Here is an 18,737-nt window from a genome sequence, read left to right on the forward strand (position 1 = left end):
CCAGCCCTCTGATCATCTTTGTGGCCTCCTCTGGACTTGCTCCAACAGGTCCATGTCCTTCTTATGTTGGGGGCCCCAGAGCTGAACGCAGGTCCATGTTTTATTGCCTGCTACACTGCATATAGGAGCCCAGTGTCCTGACTGAGGCAGTCAAGAATCTAGAGCTAGCCAGAGAGACAGACCTTGGAAGAAAAGCCAAAACCAGTGTCTATGAAGCCCTGAAGGGGCTTCACAAAATCTCAGAGCTAGCAGGTCATAAAAGTGATATAAAAAGGAAAAAAAAAAAAAAAAACAAACCACAAACCCCTGAAATTTAGTTGGAAAAACAGGCAGAGTAAAAAAGTTAATAGAAAAGATTTATTGCTTAAAACTGTCTCTGGTTATGTGAATGGCTAGTAGGAGGTTCCCACCGGATCAGTCTGCCAGCTCGTCTCTCACCAGCACAGGGAATCGCTTGCCTCCTTCACAGAGCTGTGTGTAAATCGCTCGATACAGCTGAGCTGCAGAGGCCTCCGGGTAGAGCCTGGACTCCAGGACAGGCAGGAGTTCTGCCATCATGACCTGGGCAGGAGCAAAGGAGACACGTCAGAGCCAGCGTGCACTTTTAGGATTCCATGAAGTGAAGTGGCTGCATAACAAGTGAAATCTAACCAGAGCAGTATGACTAATAACATGCTAATCGATAGACAGATGCTTTCTTTTGTCATATTTAACAAAGGCAGAGTTGTTCATCCTCTGCTCATGAAGTACACCAGCAGCCGCCCAGCATTCCTAAAGCAGCGAGATAAACAGTGGTGCTTTTCCTCTGCTGCAGAGATGGCCCAGCGCTGGGATGAGACAAGCATCCTGTGAGAAGCTGAAGCTGATGTTGATTCAGGAGCTCTGCAACCACACAGTGAAGCCCTGACTCACCCAACGGTAAGTTCAACCCTTCACTCACGACTGTTCCTGCACCTCCCAGTTGGGCCACGTTAATCCAAGACAGACGGGCAAGTGGCCAGCTCCAGCCCAAACAGAACAGAGCTGCATGCCTCCCCAGCAGCACAGGCTACAGGGGACGCTAAAGGTGTCCAACATTCCCCAGCCTGGCCTCTGGTTTATTAAGCCTAGCTCGTGATCTCAGTCCATGCTCTCAAACAACTCACTGGCCTGTCGCAGCACAATTAACAGCACAAAGCTCTGGGATTATGACTGTAACTGACAACTCAAGCACAGGTGAACTTCCAATCAAAGGACAAAAGTTAGCCTTTAGTGCCCCACTCTTGAGTTAATGCTCAGAAAGACATTTTGCCTGGGATTTTTTTTTTCCAGCTGGCATCAGCTAACGAAGTCTGAGCAGTCTGCACATTAAAAACCCACACAGTCTACTTTACACAATGTCTTCCCCAGAGAAGAGTGGACAATGAACTGCACGTGTCAGTCACCTCCCTCAAAGCATTTTTCAGTGGTGGAAACAAAGGAAGACCCAAACAGCACAGAGTACCTGCAGGGGGTTCCCTTTCCTGTTCTCCATAAATCTCTGCACAGGGACAGGGAAACAGGACATAGTTGCCAATCTCTGGGAAGAGTTAAGAGCTGCAGACGTGAAAGCTACCTAAGGGGAAAGTTGGCACATGAAAGAGTGCTACACTGCTCCACTTCCTAAGAGAAAGCCCCTTCTCTTCCATCTGCCTGGTCCGCTCCTGACGCATAAGAATAGAGGAAACAGGCCTTCACCATCAAAGACAGGCTAAGAGCTACCAGGACTTTCTACGATTCTTGGCATTCCTCCACGGAGAGGAAATGGACAGGCTTGACCCAGAAATACGTACATCCTTTCCCCGGGTATTTATCTTGTACTAAGTCCATTCACTTCACCTGTCCCAAGAATTTCACCTATCTTGCACCCTCTGCACAGAGCTGCTTCAGATACTCAGAGCTCACCCAGCACAAAGCACCTGTTTAGATACACGTGCAGAGGAAATTGAGTCACTTGATGAAGCATCAGGCAGCAGGCTTCGGTCACTACTTCATTTTGGGCAGATGAAAGTCAAAAACCTCACAACCCCTAATTCAGGATTATAGCACTGAAGTCCCATTTGAAGACAGGCAGCAATCTATCTTCAGCCACAGGGACAAGTGCTGCCAGTTATGAATAACTCTTCCCTGGCTTACAAAAAATGGCTTTTCCAAAGCCTCTATCATTCAGGTCAACAGCAAAGGTTAGGTCAAAGGAGTAGATGCGATTTCAGAGATCTTCTCTCCTTTGCTGCTGTTGGTTGAGAAGAACAAATGATCCCTGTGCAGCAAGCACTCTGCTCAGGCTGGTGGAGACTGACCTCCTATCATGTTCTTACAGGCAGTCTCAGAACAGTAAAGTCAAGAATAGCAGCACTGTGGTTTGAGATTTAAAAGGAAAGGAGCAGACAGCAGAGGAGCTCACTAGCTGGAGGTCACGCAGGAGGGAATAACAGAGTGGGTGCCCTAATGGGACTGTAAAGGGCTGCCAAAAGGGGTTTCCAGGCATTACCAACAACATCCTCCACTGCCAAACTCTTTCAGAGTAGCTTAAAAAAAAAAAATCTTATCAGGAGAGGGTCAGTCATTTAAAGGTCTCTGCTCTGGCCTTAAGAAAAAAGTAAGTCCATTCATCTACAAAGTAAGGCACTGATGGGACTCAGACACGAGGCATAAACATAGAAACACCACCGGGAGAGCTTGCTGTGCTGGTGTTCCCCCATCAAGACCCTGTACGCCAGCTGTTGCCCCACAATTGCCCTTTTCTTTCCCTACTCCAGGAGCACTAACACTTTTAAAAGACTGACCTTTTGTAAGGCAATTTCTTGGTGCAGCATCGACACTTGCAGCTTCAAGGCAAACAAGTCCCTCAGCTCCTGGCAACTGGAGTAACAAAGGAGAGGCAGAGCCAGCACGCCTGCACTGTCACGCGTCTGTCCCCTGGGAGGAACACAGGCTGGAGAGCAGCTTCCTATGGCCCCAGCGCAGTCTGGGCGCAGCCTCGTCTGGGACTCCACAGCTGCCAGGGTGGAAGAATTGGCAGGAGGCACAAATATACAAGTTAAATCTGTACTTGCAGAATTTGTGATCTACTTACTGTTCCTAGAAATGGATGACTAATGACATTGTATTAGTCAGGGTAAGCTCCTCGCACATGACACAATCAGGACATCTTAAGCCATGGCATGCAGTCTTCCCCGTCTCTCAACAGCTCCCTCACCAGCCCTCCTGAATTGCAGCACTTAAAAATCCCAAGCCTCTCCTGAACACAGATGGGTGGCAAACAGATACCACGGCTTTATTTGCCACCAGAGAATTTTACATGCTACCTTACCACTAAGGATAACCAGGAGAAAAATTATGTTGGTCCACAGTGTTCTGCGCACAGATGGCAAACTACTGTTCAAGCACAGCTGGCCACATTCGTACGTGACTACAAAAACAGGTACTAGCTCACCTGCTCGCAGGAGCTGCAGCTTATGCAGGCACTGGGAAACTGTGGTTTGCAAACCCTCCAAGGTTAGAAGGCTTTCATACTCTCTTTGCAGAGTGGGATGGTCTAGAAGAGAAGCAGAGGAAAACCAGCAGGCATGAGCATACTGAAACCTTCGCCCCCAAATACCAGTTTCTAGAATGGCCTGGGGTTTACCAGCCCTCACTTTAGGCAGAGAATGCTCCTGTCCAGCACATTCCAAGAACACAAGACACATGGGACTGCAGCCCACTGAAATCATCCTTATTCCACCTTCTGCCCCCTCCACCCTCCTTTTTTTCTCTCCTTACCTGCAGGCTCGGCTTCCACATACTGGCTCAGAAGGGAAGGGACATCTTGGAGGACCTTTAATTCCTCCTCTACCTCTGCAGGACTGAAGGCCGGCACCGGTGAACAAAACTCAAGCAGCAGCAGCTTAAGGAAGGTTTCGCACCACCAGCTCTGTGCATCTCCCCGAGCCCTGGGCCAGGCTAGCTGGAATCAGGGGCAGAGGCAGAGGGCAAGCAGCCTGTGAAGTGGCATGGCAGGGGGAAGGTGAGGAAAGTACAGCCGCGAATGGCATGTTTCCCTTGTGGCCTTGTTTGTCTGGATCAAAAGTTTTATGACTGCTCAAGAGCTGCGCTATGAAAAAAACATTTCCTAGAGACCCAGCTTGAACTCCTGTTATTGGAGGCATAACTCTCTCCAGATGGGAGCACGCCGCAGAGTGATTGCACCCGGTGCCTGCTGTACCACACCACGTGCTCGTGGAAGGGGGCGGTGAGCTGAGAAAGGATACAGTTGTCTGGATCCTCTCTATAAAACGGTTCCTTGCAGCTGCTGCATCTGCACTTGTTTGGCAGAGACGACATCTCTCCCATGCCCTGAAAATTCAAAAAGGGCAGGAGGTGGAGGAGTTATGCTCCGTCATACCAGACGGTGCTCACACTGAGCTGCGACACACCAATATGACATATCAGCGCTCCAAATACAAGCATCTTCCTCACCCCTCTCTTTTACAGGTTATTTACTAGCCATTTGCCCCTCATTTTTGACAGCTGGTATTAGATCAACAAGGACACCCTGCAGAAAGCATAGACGCTGCAAAACACCTACGTTATTTCTCTCAACTTGTTTTGAGAGGAAGGATTTTCAGCCGTCAGAAGAGACACAACACACTTCTATAAGCAGAATGCAAACTTGCAGCACATCACTAATTCTGTTGTATCACCCTACCTATGTTTTTATTCCATAGGAAACAAAAAATCTTCCCTTCCTTTCTTGAGGGGTAATTTGCATTTCTGTATACTTACTCTGTTAGTAAATGTGTACAAAAAGAAGAGCAGACAGGACAAATTCTCACCCTAGCTTTTACCATAGTGATTCCTTCATATGCCAAACTTCCTCAAGACTCTCCTTTAATCTTTTTGTTTGTTTGTTTTGTTTTTTTGGGCCAAGTGGTATGTTTGGCAAGCAGCATGACAGCAGTGCGTCAGTATCAGGGACACAAAGCATAGAGGTTTAAGGACAGTGTCATGAGTAAGCTGGCCAGGACCTCGTATCAGAGTCCAGTTTTTTAAAAGAAAGCGTTACACAAATAACAGCGCTACCAGAGAGGTGCGTTTCACTTAGAGTTCAACATCCCCACCGATGCACAGTCCCCATAATATCCTTTAAGTAAAGGACTGCTTTAAAGAGCCAGTGCATCTCAGCCAGTCTCCCAAAACCTGCCGCAATAAGTGAGAGCCATCAGAAGGAAGCTTAAAATAGTTATGCAGTGCATGACTGTCTAACCCAAGTGTGCATGTGTATTCTCTCCATCCAAACGGATCTTTTAAATCACGATAGAAACGGCAGTTTTCAGAAACACATTATGCAAAGAAACAGCAAGGTTAATAGAACAGAAAAGAAGTTATCAGGCAAGATGCATTCCCTCTATAATGGATCTTGAGAGCAAAGGTTATTTTCAAACTGTCACTGAGTTGAAAGTAATAGCGAAGAGTGTAAAATTACACCAGAGCGATTAGGATGCCAAAAGGCTCAATTTACAAGTGAAAATTAAGGGAATCAAGTCTTTACAACTCACTGAAGGGCAACTAACAAATTGGTGTCTGATAAATGACAGTTCCTAAGAGAAAGAATTCTTGAGGGTAGCACAAGGAGCTATAGCTAGATTTAAGATAGGGTTTAACCTTAATATCTGGACAAACCACATAATGAGAAGTCTGCTAAATTGTGGCAAGACTTCTCAAAGGAAATGGCGGGAAACCCTTCCAGAGGGCTGGAGAATGGACTAGAGCACCGAGTTCACCAGAAACCAAACCACCTGCACCATTGGTGCAGTAACATTGTACTTGGCTCTATTTAAGAGTTCATCAGCAGGAATTGGCTGCAGACACACACAGCCATGGTGCTTCCAGGCTAGAGAGGCACCCCAGCAGAGCAGTTCAGGTCAGCAACCGGTTAGGAAACTCTTTCATTGCACAGGGTATACAGGCACTCACCCCACAGGGTTTCCTGCCTTCAAGAAGTATATAGTATCAGCAGAGACTTCTGCAGCACTGTTAAACCCATGATTAAAGCATTCCAGTACCTTTACAACTCAGGGATTAACAGGGATTAGCACTCTGAAAACAAAAGTAACACTAGTGGCTAGACATGAAAACACATATCCTCAGAAACAGCCTTGCAGAGACACGCTGTATCAGACCACTCCTCCTGCTCCGAGTTCAGGCCCCACACACTGCGGGGTCAGTGCCTCCCTGTGACCCACAAACCAGCCAGGTCTCCCCCATCTGAGCCCTCCTCATAGCCCTTAAGCAGAGGGTAGTTCTGGACTGGACTGATAAAGCTGGGCTTACCTGGAGTTCCTGGAATAGGCTTTCCTGTAGGGAAGGGGTAGCTTCAGCTGGCATCTGCAAAACAAGAGAAGCATCAATCCTGACTGCCGGAGAGCAGTGTAGCCTTGTCTTCAAACAGAGAAAATGACATTTTGTCTAAATTTGAAATTAGTTTAGTTGTAATGGAAGATGTCAGCAACCCTGGAGATTGAATTCACCACTGCCTTCAGCCTGTCCTCAAGGAAGGAGGATCAGTCTGCTCATTCATTTTCACAACCGTTAGTGAGCTGACTTGGGAGAGCTCCTGCATCCTACCACCAGCCATCAGAGGTTCATCCAAGGTGAGAAGCTGGGAGCAAAGCCCTGACAAGGCAGAGTACAGACATGGAAACAACATCTTCAAGGAAGCGGATCAATAGGGACGTGAGCATAAGCAGATCTCCCTGACTCTGTTGCCATACCCGAGCATGACAAGGCAGCTTTGCTTAGCACCATATCACACTCAAAGAAATGGGAAAGGGACATTTCAGCTTCCACTGGGAATATGCATCTTAACCCCAAAGCAGAATAATCCCTAACTCGTTACTGCAAAAACATGTGGGTTGGCAGTTATAGCTAGAGTCACATGCAGACTACGAACACAAGACCACAGTTGCGATTTTAAGTAAATAAACATTTGAATCTAGATTCCTGGTCCCCCAGCAACTGTCACTCAGTGTCCTGTGTCCGTTCCAACATCACATAACATGCAATTTCCTCCCTGCGCAAACACAACAGTTGGGTTGTGGCAGCTGAGAACTATTTCTCAAAATTTTCCAGGGACAGGCCCATATCAGATCTGAACTTCACAGTTTCTTTAAAGCAAAGAGTACACAGAAAAGAATATAGAAATTATTTAAACAGGACAGACTGGTCCGAATGCAAAGCCAATCTTCTAAGTATTATTTTGCCACTTTTCCACAGAGAATCTCAGTAACATCCACTTCATAATTCTTCCTACACCAAACCCTTGAAACAACTGCATTCCAGTCAATACTGATTTGTGTAGTTGCATGGGCAGTATCTTACAGGTTAAAGGGGATAGTATTAAACCCAGATGCCATCTCTCCAAACAGCATTGGGCATATGCTTTTGAGAGAGAGAGAAAGAGAATTCATGCATTACGTATTATCATTGTGTTAAAAAAAAAAATTAAAAAAGAAATCAGTAAGCTATAATAGAAAGTGCACTCAGAGGAAGACTAAGGCTGAAGAAAGCTCTACAGAGACAGCTTTCCAAAACAGTCACAGGGGGCTATGAAATATCAAAAGTCTTAATTAAAAGACTTTCAAAGTCTCAGCCATCCAAGAGTAAGCCCTTAAAATGAAAACACTTACTCAATCACAATAAAGGCTTTTAAACTGTAAAGGATCCTTCCTCTTGAGAAGGATCTGAGGAGCGGTGAAAGCAAGCTGGGTCCTACAGAGCAGTAGGAGAGATCAGGCTTTGCCGACGTGCCAGGCAATGTCAAGCAGAAGAAGGCAGAGGTGCCCGTCTCAGCACTTACCCCTTTTCCTGCAGGGTGGCTGTCCGAGGTGAGGTGCTCCTTCCCAATGCACCTTCAGTTGTAGGGTCCTCCTTTTTGCTGGACTCTCCCAGGAAACCACAACTTCTCTTCCCTGCATCAAATAACTGCTTGCCAGCAGCTACAGAGTTCTTTCCCCCAGCTGAATCCCCTATGGAAAAGCTTTGCTGCTCATTCAGGGCAGATTTGGACAAGCCATGTGCCTTCTGGGGTTCAGCTGGAGCACAGACCTCTCTGTCACTGGCACTGACTGCTGTCCTACGACTCCTTCCTTGTTTGCAAGCCACTCCTTTTGAGGAGCTCTTCCCAGCTGTCCTGGGACCTTGAGAAACACATCTGGCTGGGGCTTTCCTTTGCAGTTTTTTCACATCTGGGTCAGTCCTATAAGGGGCTCTTAGCTGGTACGGAGAGGGCTTCTTCAAAGAGGCAGGCTTTTTGCTTACAGCTCTCACCTTTGTGCTCTCAGGAACATCCTCAACAGCTACAGACACTCGCTGCTCTTCAGCACTCTTGGGAGCAGGTCCCTCACCTGCAGATTTCTCTCCTATAGCTCCCTGGACCTCTAATGGCGTTTTCAAGATGCTTTTCCTGACTTTCAGTGCCTTCTCTAAGGCCCTGTTCAGCAGTTCCAGCTCCTCCAGCTCCTTAGGCGAAGGCCTGTTCTCTGCAAGAGAAGAAGAAGTATCAGAAGGTCCAAACCTGGATCTTCTCCATTTGTCTCTACACTAACTTGCTCTTCCAGGTACCACAGAAGGAAACCAAACCCCCTGAATAGTGCAGCAGGTATTTTGGCCACACTCCCACAGCAACTACACAGAGGACGCAGGCAGGCTTGAAGACCCCGGATGGATGCGAGTCACAGGAGGAGACAGTTCTCTTAAGTCAACCTTCCCTTCGTCAACAAGGGACAATCACCACATCTCGGTCAGGCCCACAGACACTTCATTGCTGGCCTTGGGCACTGTGGCACAACTCCAAGCTAACACCAAGGAGGAAAGTGGGAGGAAAAAGGTAGAGGGGGGCTTCAAGTCGATGCAGAGCACTGGAAGGACTTCTAACGCCGAAGCTGCCTCAACCCCAGTCAGGCCCAGGGCCTGTGTGACAAGAGGAGACACCAGGCCGAGAGGGAAGTGCTCACCATGTCCACTGCTGGAGCCAGCCTCTGGCTGCGACTGCTCGTCTTCCTCACTGCCCCTGAGAGGGAAGAAACACAGCGCCGAGGGCCAGCATTGCCGTGCACCGACGGGTTCAGCTTCCCCCACGGCCCGTGGGGCCTCCGACGCGGCCGCGGGGACACAAGCGCCCGCCCTGCCGACACCAGGGACCCCGGAGGGGCCGACCGGGCCCCACCGCTTCCCTCCCGGCCCAGGCTCGGGGCAGAGCCGCCCGGGGGAGCCCGCGGGGCGGGGGTCGGGCCCGACCCGGCGCGGGGCCGCACTCACCAACGCCACAGGAGGGCCCGGCTCCGCGCCGTCCGCTGCTCCAGCTCCCGCCGCCGCTCCGCGCCTTCGTCCAGCGCCGCCGCCAGCGCCGCCGCCAACCTGCAAGGCCCAGCGTCGTCAGCGGCCCGCCGGGGCCCGCCAGCCGGCCTGGCCTGGCCCGCCCCCCTCCGCCGCCGACCCGCTCTCACCGCCGGCCGCAGCCCGCAGGCAGCATGGGCCGCGTCCCTCCGGTCCCGGCCGGTCCGGCTCGGTCCTGCCCGCTGCAGCGGGCCGCTCTGCGCGCCGCCGCCGCCACGAAGCCTGCTAAACCCAGCGCCGGCACTCGCGCGCCTTATCGCCCTGCCAGGACCTGCGGGGCGGGGCGTGTCCCTGCGCACTGCCCGGAGGGCTCTGAGGAGAAGGGCGGGAGCGGCTCCGCGGTCGGGGAGCGCGGCACCGGCGAGCCGGCGCTCCGCCCGCAGTCCCGGGTTTGGAGGGTTTCTGTGCCTGCCCAGGGGCGGGCGGCCGGGTGCCGGAGATCCCCGGGCCCCGCTTGAACCGCGGAAGCCGTTTTTTTCCTCAGATGGGTTCAGCGCTTCCCTCTCCTCCTCGGCAGCGCCTCTCTGAGGGGAGCCGTCCGGGCGGGCTAAAAAAGCGCTCGCAGAGCAGACCCGTCCCAGCAGCTTCTTGTATCCGCTCTCTCCTGAGGGCCAGAGCATAAATGAGATTTTATTTCTCTCAGCCTTCACTGTGGCTGGCCACTGAGGTGCAGCCACCTGAGAACACGCAGCGTGCAGCTCACCCATCGCTGTGGGAGCTGGAGCCCCTCAGGACCTGCTGCACAAGGCCCACAGAGGCTGGAGATTAAAGTTCCACCGTCACAGGGGCTGTGCTTCGGCCTGCTCCGTGTCCTGCCCGCAGACGGGGTCCTCGCGGGGATCCCCAGGCGTGCTGGGCCAGCGCAGGGAGAGCGGAAAGGCCAACAGTCCAGCACCCCAGCAGAGACACCACACTCTGCAAACTGCTTCTGCTGCCTTTGGTTTGCATCAGCAAAGAGGCAAACTTGTGTTTTTTTGATGGAGAGAGGAATCTGCCTTGTTCTGCACCTGTGGAAGCTGCCTAGTTGATAACGCGATCTCTGTTGATAGCTGAATGCTGCTGGGATCCTGTCAGGAATACACCTATTGCTGCGGAGGGGCGTGCTGTGGAGTGCAGCTCTCCAAAATTGCCCATAGCTGGCACTCGGTGGTACCTGTTCCAGGCAGCCGAGTAGCAGGAATCCAGTCCTCCCCCTTGCACAGCAGAATAAAAAATAAAAAAAAATTTAGAAAGTAGGAAAGAAGTGGTTCTTTGCCTTTGAGAGCTGAATCTTCAGGTTGAGATGTTTGTGATTTCTCTGCGGCCATGTGACCACAGACTCTTATAAAGAGAAAAAGACGAGAATTCCAGGTGACTCATGGAGACGGGACTTTAAAACCCCTTATAAAACATTACAAACATATCAATAAAATCATGGAATCGATCACACAGCGCATTGTGGGCTTCCACAGTCACCATCACAACATCGTTCCAGGTGTAATTTGCACATTTGCCATGTGTAAAGAATGATTTTTCTTTCTACGGACTTTGCAACAGAATCTGAAAATTAGGCTGGCCCCTTCCTGCTGCGTATCTTGCAAGTAAGTGTGAGTTCACTGTCAAAACACTGTTAACAATTCTGCTTTTGAGGCACAAGCCAAGACAGAGTCCAGCCTGCTCTTCCGTGCCTAAGTGGGCTCAGCAGGGCTAACAGGAATATCAAACACTCAGAAAATACTTTAATCAGCAAAGTCAACAGCTGTAATGCTGTGAGCACCCCGGGGAGCGCAGCAGTGGGACAAGAAAGGCTCGCTTTCAGACAGCTGCTTCTCTTAGCTGACTGCCTTTTCCTTCTGCAAGGTTCCCACTGGATTTGCTTGTTGGACAAATAGGGGCTTGAGTCAGAATATCCAGATTTGCTATAATTCATGTTTTGGAGCAAAAAACAAGTGGTCCCTAAGATGGTTTTGGCTGAATAGATGGCTTCCTCTCGACTCCAAGTGCGTGAAGCTTCTTGCGTTTCCCTTCTTTTGGCAGAATTATCGCCGTGGTTTTCTCCTGATAAGCTTTAAAAGTCCATCTCAGCTGGGGCGTCCGAGAGGGGGGCAGCCTGATGCTGCATGGTGACGCTCTGCACAGGGTGGTTTGCTGCTGGATGGGAATGGCCACGGAGATGCAGTTTTACTTGAACTCAGCAGAGGGCCGAGCGCTGCTGTAGCCGCCAGCATCTCCCGGTGCTCTGGAAGCACACAGCCTGGGCGATGAGGGAGTTACAGATCTCGTTGGGCACCTGGATGCTGTTGACATTTAAGCAATTAAAAACAACCAAAAAGGGGATCAGACTGCTGTAATCCAGGAAAGTCACCTGAGGCCTGAAGCCCGCTGGAGCAGTGCTTACTGACGCTGCTAGCTTTTGCATCGAGTCTTTGTGGTTTAGAAATGCTAAAAAAGGAAGACCCCCAAACCCCAAGAAACCGTTTGTATTTGAGATGAACCAGGCATGCGACCCCTCCTGAACCTCTGGCTTTGTGCAGACAGTAAGATTCCTACTAATGGACAAGAAAGCTTTAATGCAGGCCCTTTGTCATTAATCTGCACCTTGCTGGGAAGGAGAAGGACAGATGACGATTTGCATGTTGCCTCTGAGTCAAGATCAAAGTTAGGCAAGTGCTGCTGCCACCACAAAGTTAGGAGGAGCAGCACTTGCCGGGAGGTGGAGAGGGCAAGGCTGTAACTGCCCCTTCCAACTGCAGCAAGCGCTGCACCGGTTAAGCTGTGGAGTGAAACCATGGCGCGAGAGTTGGGGTGAGGTGATAATTAGCAGGTGGATAGCAGAAACTTCCTGACAGAGATAAAACCACTCTGCTGCTGATGCTTGGGACTCAAAGCATGGCTACATTTGACATAACAGCCTAGCTGCTGTAAGAGCTCCATCCCTGCAGTGGACAGCCCCTCTCCCACTCCCGTCCACACCTCCGCTATGGGCTCCTGCTGGCTCGCCTTCTGGTGAGTCTTGCAACAGGGCAGCTGCTGGGTAAATCAGTTCATACCTTCTCTTGTGGGTGGGTAGCTTTCCAGTGGATTATCTGGCAAACCCAGTTGAGGAAAAACTCCAAGGTGTTGGTATCTGATTCTTTTCACTGACAGCAGCTCGTGCTAGAAGGGGTAAATGCAGCAGAGAGCCATATTCTGTTCATGTAGCAATGAGCCCTGACCCAGTACAGACCTGGTCTGGCACAGTTGGCACAGGACACATTTATGCCAGGGATTGGATTTTAAGCTAACAAAGTCTGAACTATGGTTCTACTTCATGACATTGCTTGCTGGGAAAATGCTGGGTACCACAACATGGCACACATGCTAAGTAACATTTAGACTGATACAAATTACTACTTAAAGATTTATTTACAAAATATATGTAGGTTAAAATACCTGGGCAATATACAAGTGGCAGCTGCTGGTAGTCACAGCTCTGCCACGGGTTATTTTCGGTACCTGCAGTGATGAGGCATTTTGCACAGATGAGGTGGAGGGGAAGTTACAGTGTCAGCACTCACAGCTGTGTCATGGTCTAACCCCAGCCGTGCTCATCCCAGGGGGATGGGGGAGAGAATCAGAAAAAAAGTAAAGCTTGTGGGTTGAGATAAAGACAGTTTAACAGGACAGAAAGGAAGAAAATAATAATAATGATAATAATAATAAAATGACAATAATAATAATAGAATTAGAATATACAAAACAAGTGATGCACAATGCAATTGCTCACCACTCGCCGACCAATGCCCAGTTAGTTCCTGAGCGGCGATCAGCCCCTCCCAGCCAACTCCCCCAGTTTTTATACTGGGCATGATGTCATATGGTATGGAATATCCCTTTGGCCAGTTGGGGTCAGCTGTCCTGGCTGTGTCCCTCCCAGCTTCTTGTGCCCCTCCAGCCTTCTTGCTGGCTGGGCATGAGAAGCTGAAAAATCCTTGACTTGGTATAAACACTACTTAGCAACAACTGAAAACATCAGTGTGTTATCAACATTATTGTCCTACTAAATCCAAAACACTGCACTCTACCAGCTTCTAGGAGGAAAATTAACTCTATCCCAGCCAAAACCAGGACAAGGTGCCAGGTGATATTCTGCAATCCATATTTCTTTTTTACTGAAAGCCCAACTGTCAAATACCTGTAGGCTAATAAAAATAGCTGTCCAGGCACTTGGATCTCCTGCTGGGTGCCTAAAGCTCTTTGAAAACCCTGCCCATAGTCCACCATGGTAGGATTCCCTAGGGTAAAATTCAAGTAGGCATCACACTTCGATGAACACCAAGAAGAAAAAAAATGAAGCAGGAGATAAACTTCATCACTAGTAAATCTACCCACACTTTCTTTATTATATTACACAAGCTATGCTCCTCCTGTGTGCTGCCCATGGAGATCAGTGCTATCTGCTGAGTTGATGTAGGAAAATCCTCCCTGTATATACCGGGGTAATGTCCTATACAAACTCTTCAGTTTCTGGGGAGATACCTTAAAGACCAAGGAACTGATTCATACTCTTCTGTGGGTCCCAAACCATTCCTGTTTGAGCCAAGGAAGAGGAAAACCTCCCAATATTTCCAATGTAAGTCTGAGGATGTTGCTATGCTGCTGGAAAAATGCATAAATATCCAAAGATCCTTCTTCAGCTCTTGTCATTTCTTTGGAGCAAAGACTCCAGGAAATGAATCTGCGGGAAATACACGTTATAAATAGATTCCCAGACCCTGTATCTTGCTGCAGCCAAAATCCCTGCAGAATTCACATGGCTATCAGCAAGATGGGGTGGGAAGGGGATATGTCATGTCCTGGAGAGAGGATGTCTTGTGGCACATTGCAGCTGGAAGTGAAGGGTGTCAGTGTGCAGTGGGCGCATTGATCTTGCTGGGGCGCCCAGTGGATGCTGTGTCCAGCCAGCCAGTGGGCAGATTCCCAAGCTGCGGGTCACAGGCTGCATGAGTTTATAAAATCAGGACAAGCATCAGCTTTGTAAAACTGGCTAGGTGAAAAGTGCTGACAGCAGGGACACTCTTACAGGGAAGTACTCTACTCTATCCTTACCCTCTTCCTGAAGTGGGGGTTACATTTTATCAGCCCTCATTAAAACAAAGGAGGGAGGACAAAAGTCTTATATGTGTGAAACCATGAAACAGATGGGGCTACAGTATGTATCCAAGTTGGAAAAGAGTACAGCTGAAGTGGGAAGATCCAGAAAGAAAAGGGAAGGTCTTTCCAAACGTGGTCTCCTAAGACATGAGTGTCCGTACACCAGCTTGGAGTTTGGGTTAGGGGCAAACTCAACGTGGGGAATCCAGGGCTCTGGCAGCTGGATTGCTCTGCTTTGCATTACCGCAGGCTCCAGCAGCACTTGCACTGAACGCGGCCGTGAAGCAGGCTGCAGCTCCCTCACCAGCACCACACTCACACGAGCTGGTGGGATGAGCCTCGCTCCAGAGGCTCTGACTTCAGCGCTGGAGCACAGAGCAGGCAGTGGGCAGGGAGGGGAGGATCTGCTGTCCCGTGAGACTTCCCGCCAATGGCAGAGGGCGAAGCTCTGGCCCACGGAGTGGGTGATCTCTGCCCAGGCTGTTGAAACCTGGTACGGCTCTCAAGAGATCCTGTTAGGTCATGTGGGTGGAAGGAAGTGAGGTACTGTGGTTTGGGGGGAAAACAGTGTTTCAGCAAGGAGAGCTGTGCTGTGGAGTGAGACCCGAGGACAGGGAAAGCTACGAATCTGGAGATTTGGCCAGGGTGTTTGGAAAACATCTGCAGCAATTCATCACATGGCCCCTGTGAACACCATGTGCAGGAGCATTCTGCCTCTGACTGCTGTGTTACTCTGCCAGTGGGTTTTTTGATGTGCACTAGTAACAACAGGGTCTTTCCTCCCATGTCCTGGTAGAAAATGATGCATTTAACACATGCAGGTCCCATAAAACCGGGCCAGTAGTTTGTATGCCACATGGGAAACAGTGGATTAATCCCCCGCCTGGGGAGTGAATGTGTTAAAGATCATCACATTAGCACATCTTCAAAATCCTGAACCCAAGCTGAGGTCTTGGTTCACACCAAATGAAAGCAACGTCCCTCGGAGCTGTCAGACAAGGAAAAAGTCTTGTCCAGTTGTTTGTAGAGAGTCCCCGTAATGCTAAGGTATTTATGGGGCTGTTTTGCCCTCGAGGCTTCTCACTAGCTGATTTACAGTCTGGGAAAATGCAGCCAAATGGAAACCTGAGGGGTCCTTCCTTTTTTTTCCCCGACCTTCTCACAGCATGGGCTCTTGTGAAAAGGAGGAGGTGGGGTTCCTGTGGGACAAAGAGCACCCACCCACAGACCAGGGATTCTCCTGCTGAGGGCTCATGCATTGGGGCTCAGGATAGTGTTGGGCAGACTTCTGAAACACCTGCAGTAATTCATCGGAGTTCTCACAAATGCCATGCTCATCCACACCTCCCCAAACATCATTGCCTCTGGGCTGCTTCACTTCTGATGGCAGGAGAGAGACCCTTCTGTACGAGCATGGCCGCTTGCAAAGGAGAGACTCACTGCAGCTGTGGTCTGGGAGAGCCCCAGCAGACCAGACTCCCTCAAAGTGAACCGCTTCTTCACCCAGTGTGTGTTTCTGTGCTGGAAAGCCTTAAACAATCCTGCTAGAGAGCGTTGCTGTGAGATTTGCATGACCACTTGGTGCTCTGAGTGTTTGCACACTAGCAGTTAATTTCCTGGGAAGTGCAGCTCCCAGGGATGGGGGTTGAACTCTGGGCCCATCGCCACTGGAGGCTGTGGTTGCCAAAGGTTGCATGGGTTAAAAGGGAAAAAAAGAAGCTATTAGCAAAATTCATGGGAAAAAACACCAATAGGAATTAAATGCAAAGATCTGAGCTCTGTGGAAGGAGGTCTCTTGTCCACAGTTTGCCAGGGAAATAACACTGTATATTGTTGGCATACTGTGTCCTGTGTTTCTGCTGTTTGCTGCAGGTAGAAACAGGGTACTGGGCTTGGTGTAATGCACATGGCTTGTGACCCTGAACTCCCTGTCCATCACGGAGTACACAGTGAGCAGCCTCTGGCCTGTGGTGGTGTTCATACGTTCATGAAGCTTGAATGGGAACACAAAGGTGGGTGGTGGGTACATCGGCCACGCTGGTGACTGTGTTTGGATGTGACCCCGAGCCTCTGACACCAGCGAGTTCAGGCTCTGGCTGACGCCAAGTTTGTGTCTGAGCCCCATGGAAGATGGAGAGGAGCAAGGGCCAAAGACAAATCTTTTTCTATTTCTCTCAGAGTTGCTGGTAAAGTGTACAACAAATTTATTTTCTCATCCACCGTTGTAATACTCATGGATAAAGACTAAAATGCTGCTGACTCTTTGCTTATTAGAGGAAGTTCAAACATGAGGCATATGTACCTTGGAGAGGCAAGGCTTCCCACTCAAACACATTTACGTTTATTCCCAAATGTCTTCCTTCCAGTTGAAGAAAGGAACACCAAACCTTTGATTTTGATGGCCTGTCTTTTCCCATCTCAAGATATTTTTGGCCAGGACAGTGAGGGTTGTTTTGCCATACTTGTTTGGGAAGTGTCTGTGCAGTGGGATGGAGGAGAGCACAGGCGGGCTCAGCCCGGCCACCCCACTGCCCTCTGCCTCCGCCAGCTCTGTGGACATCGGGCTGTAGAGCACGTAAGGGAAGAGCTTACCACGGGCCCATGCCCCCTCTCTGCCCAGAGCCAGCAACTGGTCAAACTGGGCGCTGCTGCAGCAGCTCTTTGTGGCTGTTGCCCAGGCACCGGGCTGACTGCTGAAGGAGGCACTGCCTGCTGTGTGGTGAGCAGGGCCTGTGGTAACTGGCTGTGCTCTTCGTTGGGGTGGTAAATGCTCCTGTAGTACAGAAGATTAAAACTGGTGAAAGTCCAAAGGTTTGGAAAATGATATGATGCCAGGTACAAAAGAGAAGAGACCTGGCAGTAACTGTACAAGTAAATCTGCTTCAGTGCTTACTGAAATGGAACATATACTGAGAAAGAAAAATCTCCAGACACTCCTATATCCATGTAAACAGAGGTCCACACAGTCAGAGTCCACTGGACTGCTCTGGTAGCAAGAAAGGACAATAAGCCATGGCTTTATGAATTGCTTTTCCTGATTGCTCTTTTATTATTTTCCCTATTTAGTTAATAATTAGGAGTTAGAGGAGAAGGGAAATGCCAGTTCTGAGTCTGTGGTGTGGTGACTGATGCTAGAAGAGGTTGCAGTAATATATTTAGATTTTAATAGAGCATTTGACACTATGCCTCAAAGTCTTCTGCGCAGAACTGATTAAGACAGGCAATATGTGAAAGCTAATGATGGAAAAGACTGCATCAGGTGGAGGAAGGTATCTAAGTTTCTATAAACATCACTGCCAGATGAAGATCTGATTAATCAATTCACGCTAACAACAGATTAACATCACCTTCATCTTCGCTGCCGGTCTCAGACAAGACCTTTCAGCTCCAGGCCATCACATCATCTATTGCATAGGCAAGAACATTTGATGAGCTCCATCCCGTTCCCTGTGGGCAGCAATCATGCTCAGAATCGAGCTTGTTGTTTTCCTTCGTTCAGTTTCATCGTCCTCTTCTAGAATTCAAAAATTACTGCAAGTCTCCATGCTCTGGAAATCTCCTTTTCATTACTCCTGAACTTGATTTAAGACATAAGACAGAGTTTTTCAAGGCACTTTCAGTTAGAAAGACTTCCAAATTCAGCTGTCCATTTTTAATCTCTCTGAGTGCCTTCAGCTGAAACCAAGTAAGAAACTTTCATATCAAGCGATTTTGAAATGCTCCAGATGTGCAGACACATGCATATCATCTCTGGAAGGACTTCCGATTTCTACTCATATCTCACACTCAGTTTCTCGCTCACACATCTGCTAGGAGCACATCCTTGCATTCACTGGTGCTATCTGCGCTAGAATAACCTTCCACTTCTCATCCTTGTTGGCAAGGTCGGTGTTATCAGACAGCTCCAGCTCTCAGATTTATTCACAAAAGTTCCCATCTGCTGTTTTTGATGTCAAAGGAATGTAAATTCCTTTCTTGTATCATCATTTTAATGCCTCATCTCTGGAAAAAATATTAGTGGTGGGCACCTGGAACATCTTGGAAGGGTTGTTGTTTCCATACCATGTCATCTGCCCAAAGCAGTAATTCTCCATCTCCTGAACAGCTTCACACTCCTTTAGTATCTCCACCGAGTGTACCAAGAGACAGAAACTCCAGTCATCAGTAGAGGTAGTTATTAGTTCTTAGTAGGGAGTCATATCAGTCTGCAGATGAAAAAGTTGCTTCAGTTC

General features: G+C 49.1%; 1 protein-coding gene across 1 annotated transcript; it reads right to left on the reverse strand.

Annotated features, from left to right (window-relative positions):
• Positions 1–337: 337 nt before the first annotated feature.
• Positions 338–9,534, reverse strand: TEDC2 (tubulin epsilon and delta complex 2). Its single transcript, XM_050905893.1, has 10 exons — positions 9,504–9,534; positions 9,316–9,414; positions 9,012–9,067; positions 7,856–8,537; positions 6,331–6,384; positions 4,269–4,353; positions 3,781–3,889; positions 3,455–3,556; positions 2,805–3,016; positions 338–561 (listed from the first exon to the last, which is right to left on the reverse strand). Exons 1-10 carry the CDS (start codon positions 9,527–9,529, stop codon positions 415–417), a joined length of 1,572 nt encoding a protein of 523 aa, XP_050761850.1. The 5' UTR covers positions 9,530–9,534; the 3' UTR covers positions 338–414.
• Between the last annotated feature and the right edge of the window lie 9,203 nt (positions 9,535–18,737).

Source organism: Gymnogyps californianus, chromosome 15 (genome assembly GCF_018139145.2).
Source record: "Gymnogyps californianus isolate 813 chromosome 15, ASM1813914v2, whole genome shotgun sequence".
Classification (NCBI taxonomy): Eukaryota; Metazoa; Chordata; class Aves; order Accipitriformes; family Cathartidae; genus Gymnogyps; species Gymnogyps californianus.

What these genes read in the sequence shown, in the direction of transcription:
- TEDC2 (XM_050905893.1), bottom strand. Translation starts at nt 9,529, where the DNA reads ATGCTGCCTGCGGGCTGCGGCCGGCG. An exon ending in CCTGCGGGCTGCGGCCGGCG is followed by an intron (nt 9,415 to 9,503) that starts GTGAGAGCGGGT and finishes TGGGCCTTGCAG; the next exon opens with GTTGGCGGCGGCGCTGGCGG. An exon ending in TGTGGAAGCCGAGCCTGCAG is followed by an intron (nt 3,557 to 3,780) that starts GTAAGGAGAGAA and finishes CTTCTCTTCTAG; the next exon opens with ACCATCCCACTCTGCAAAGA.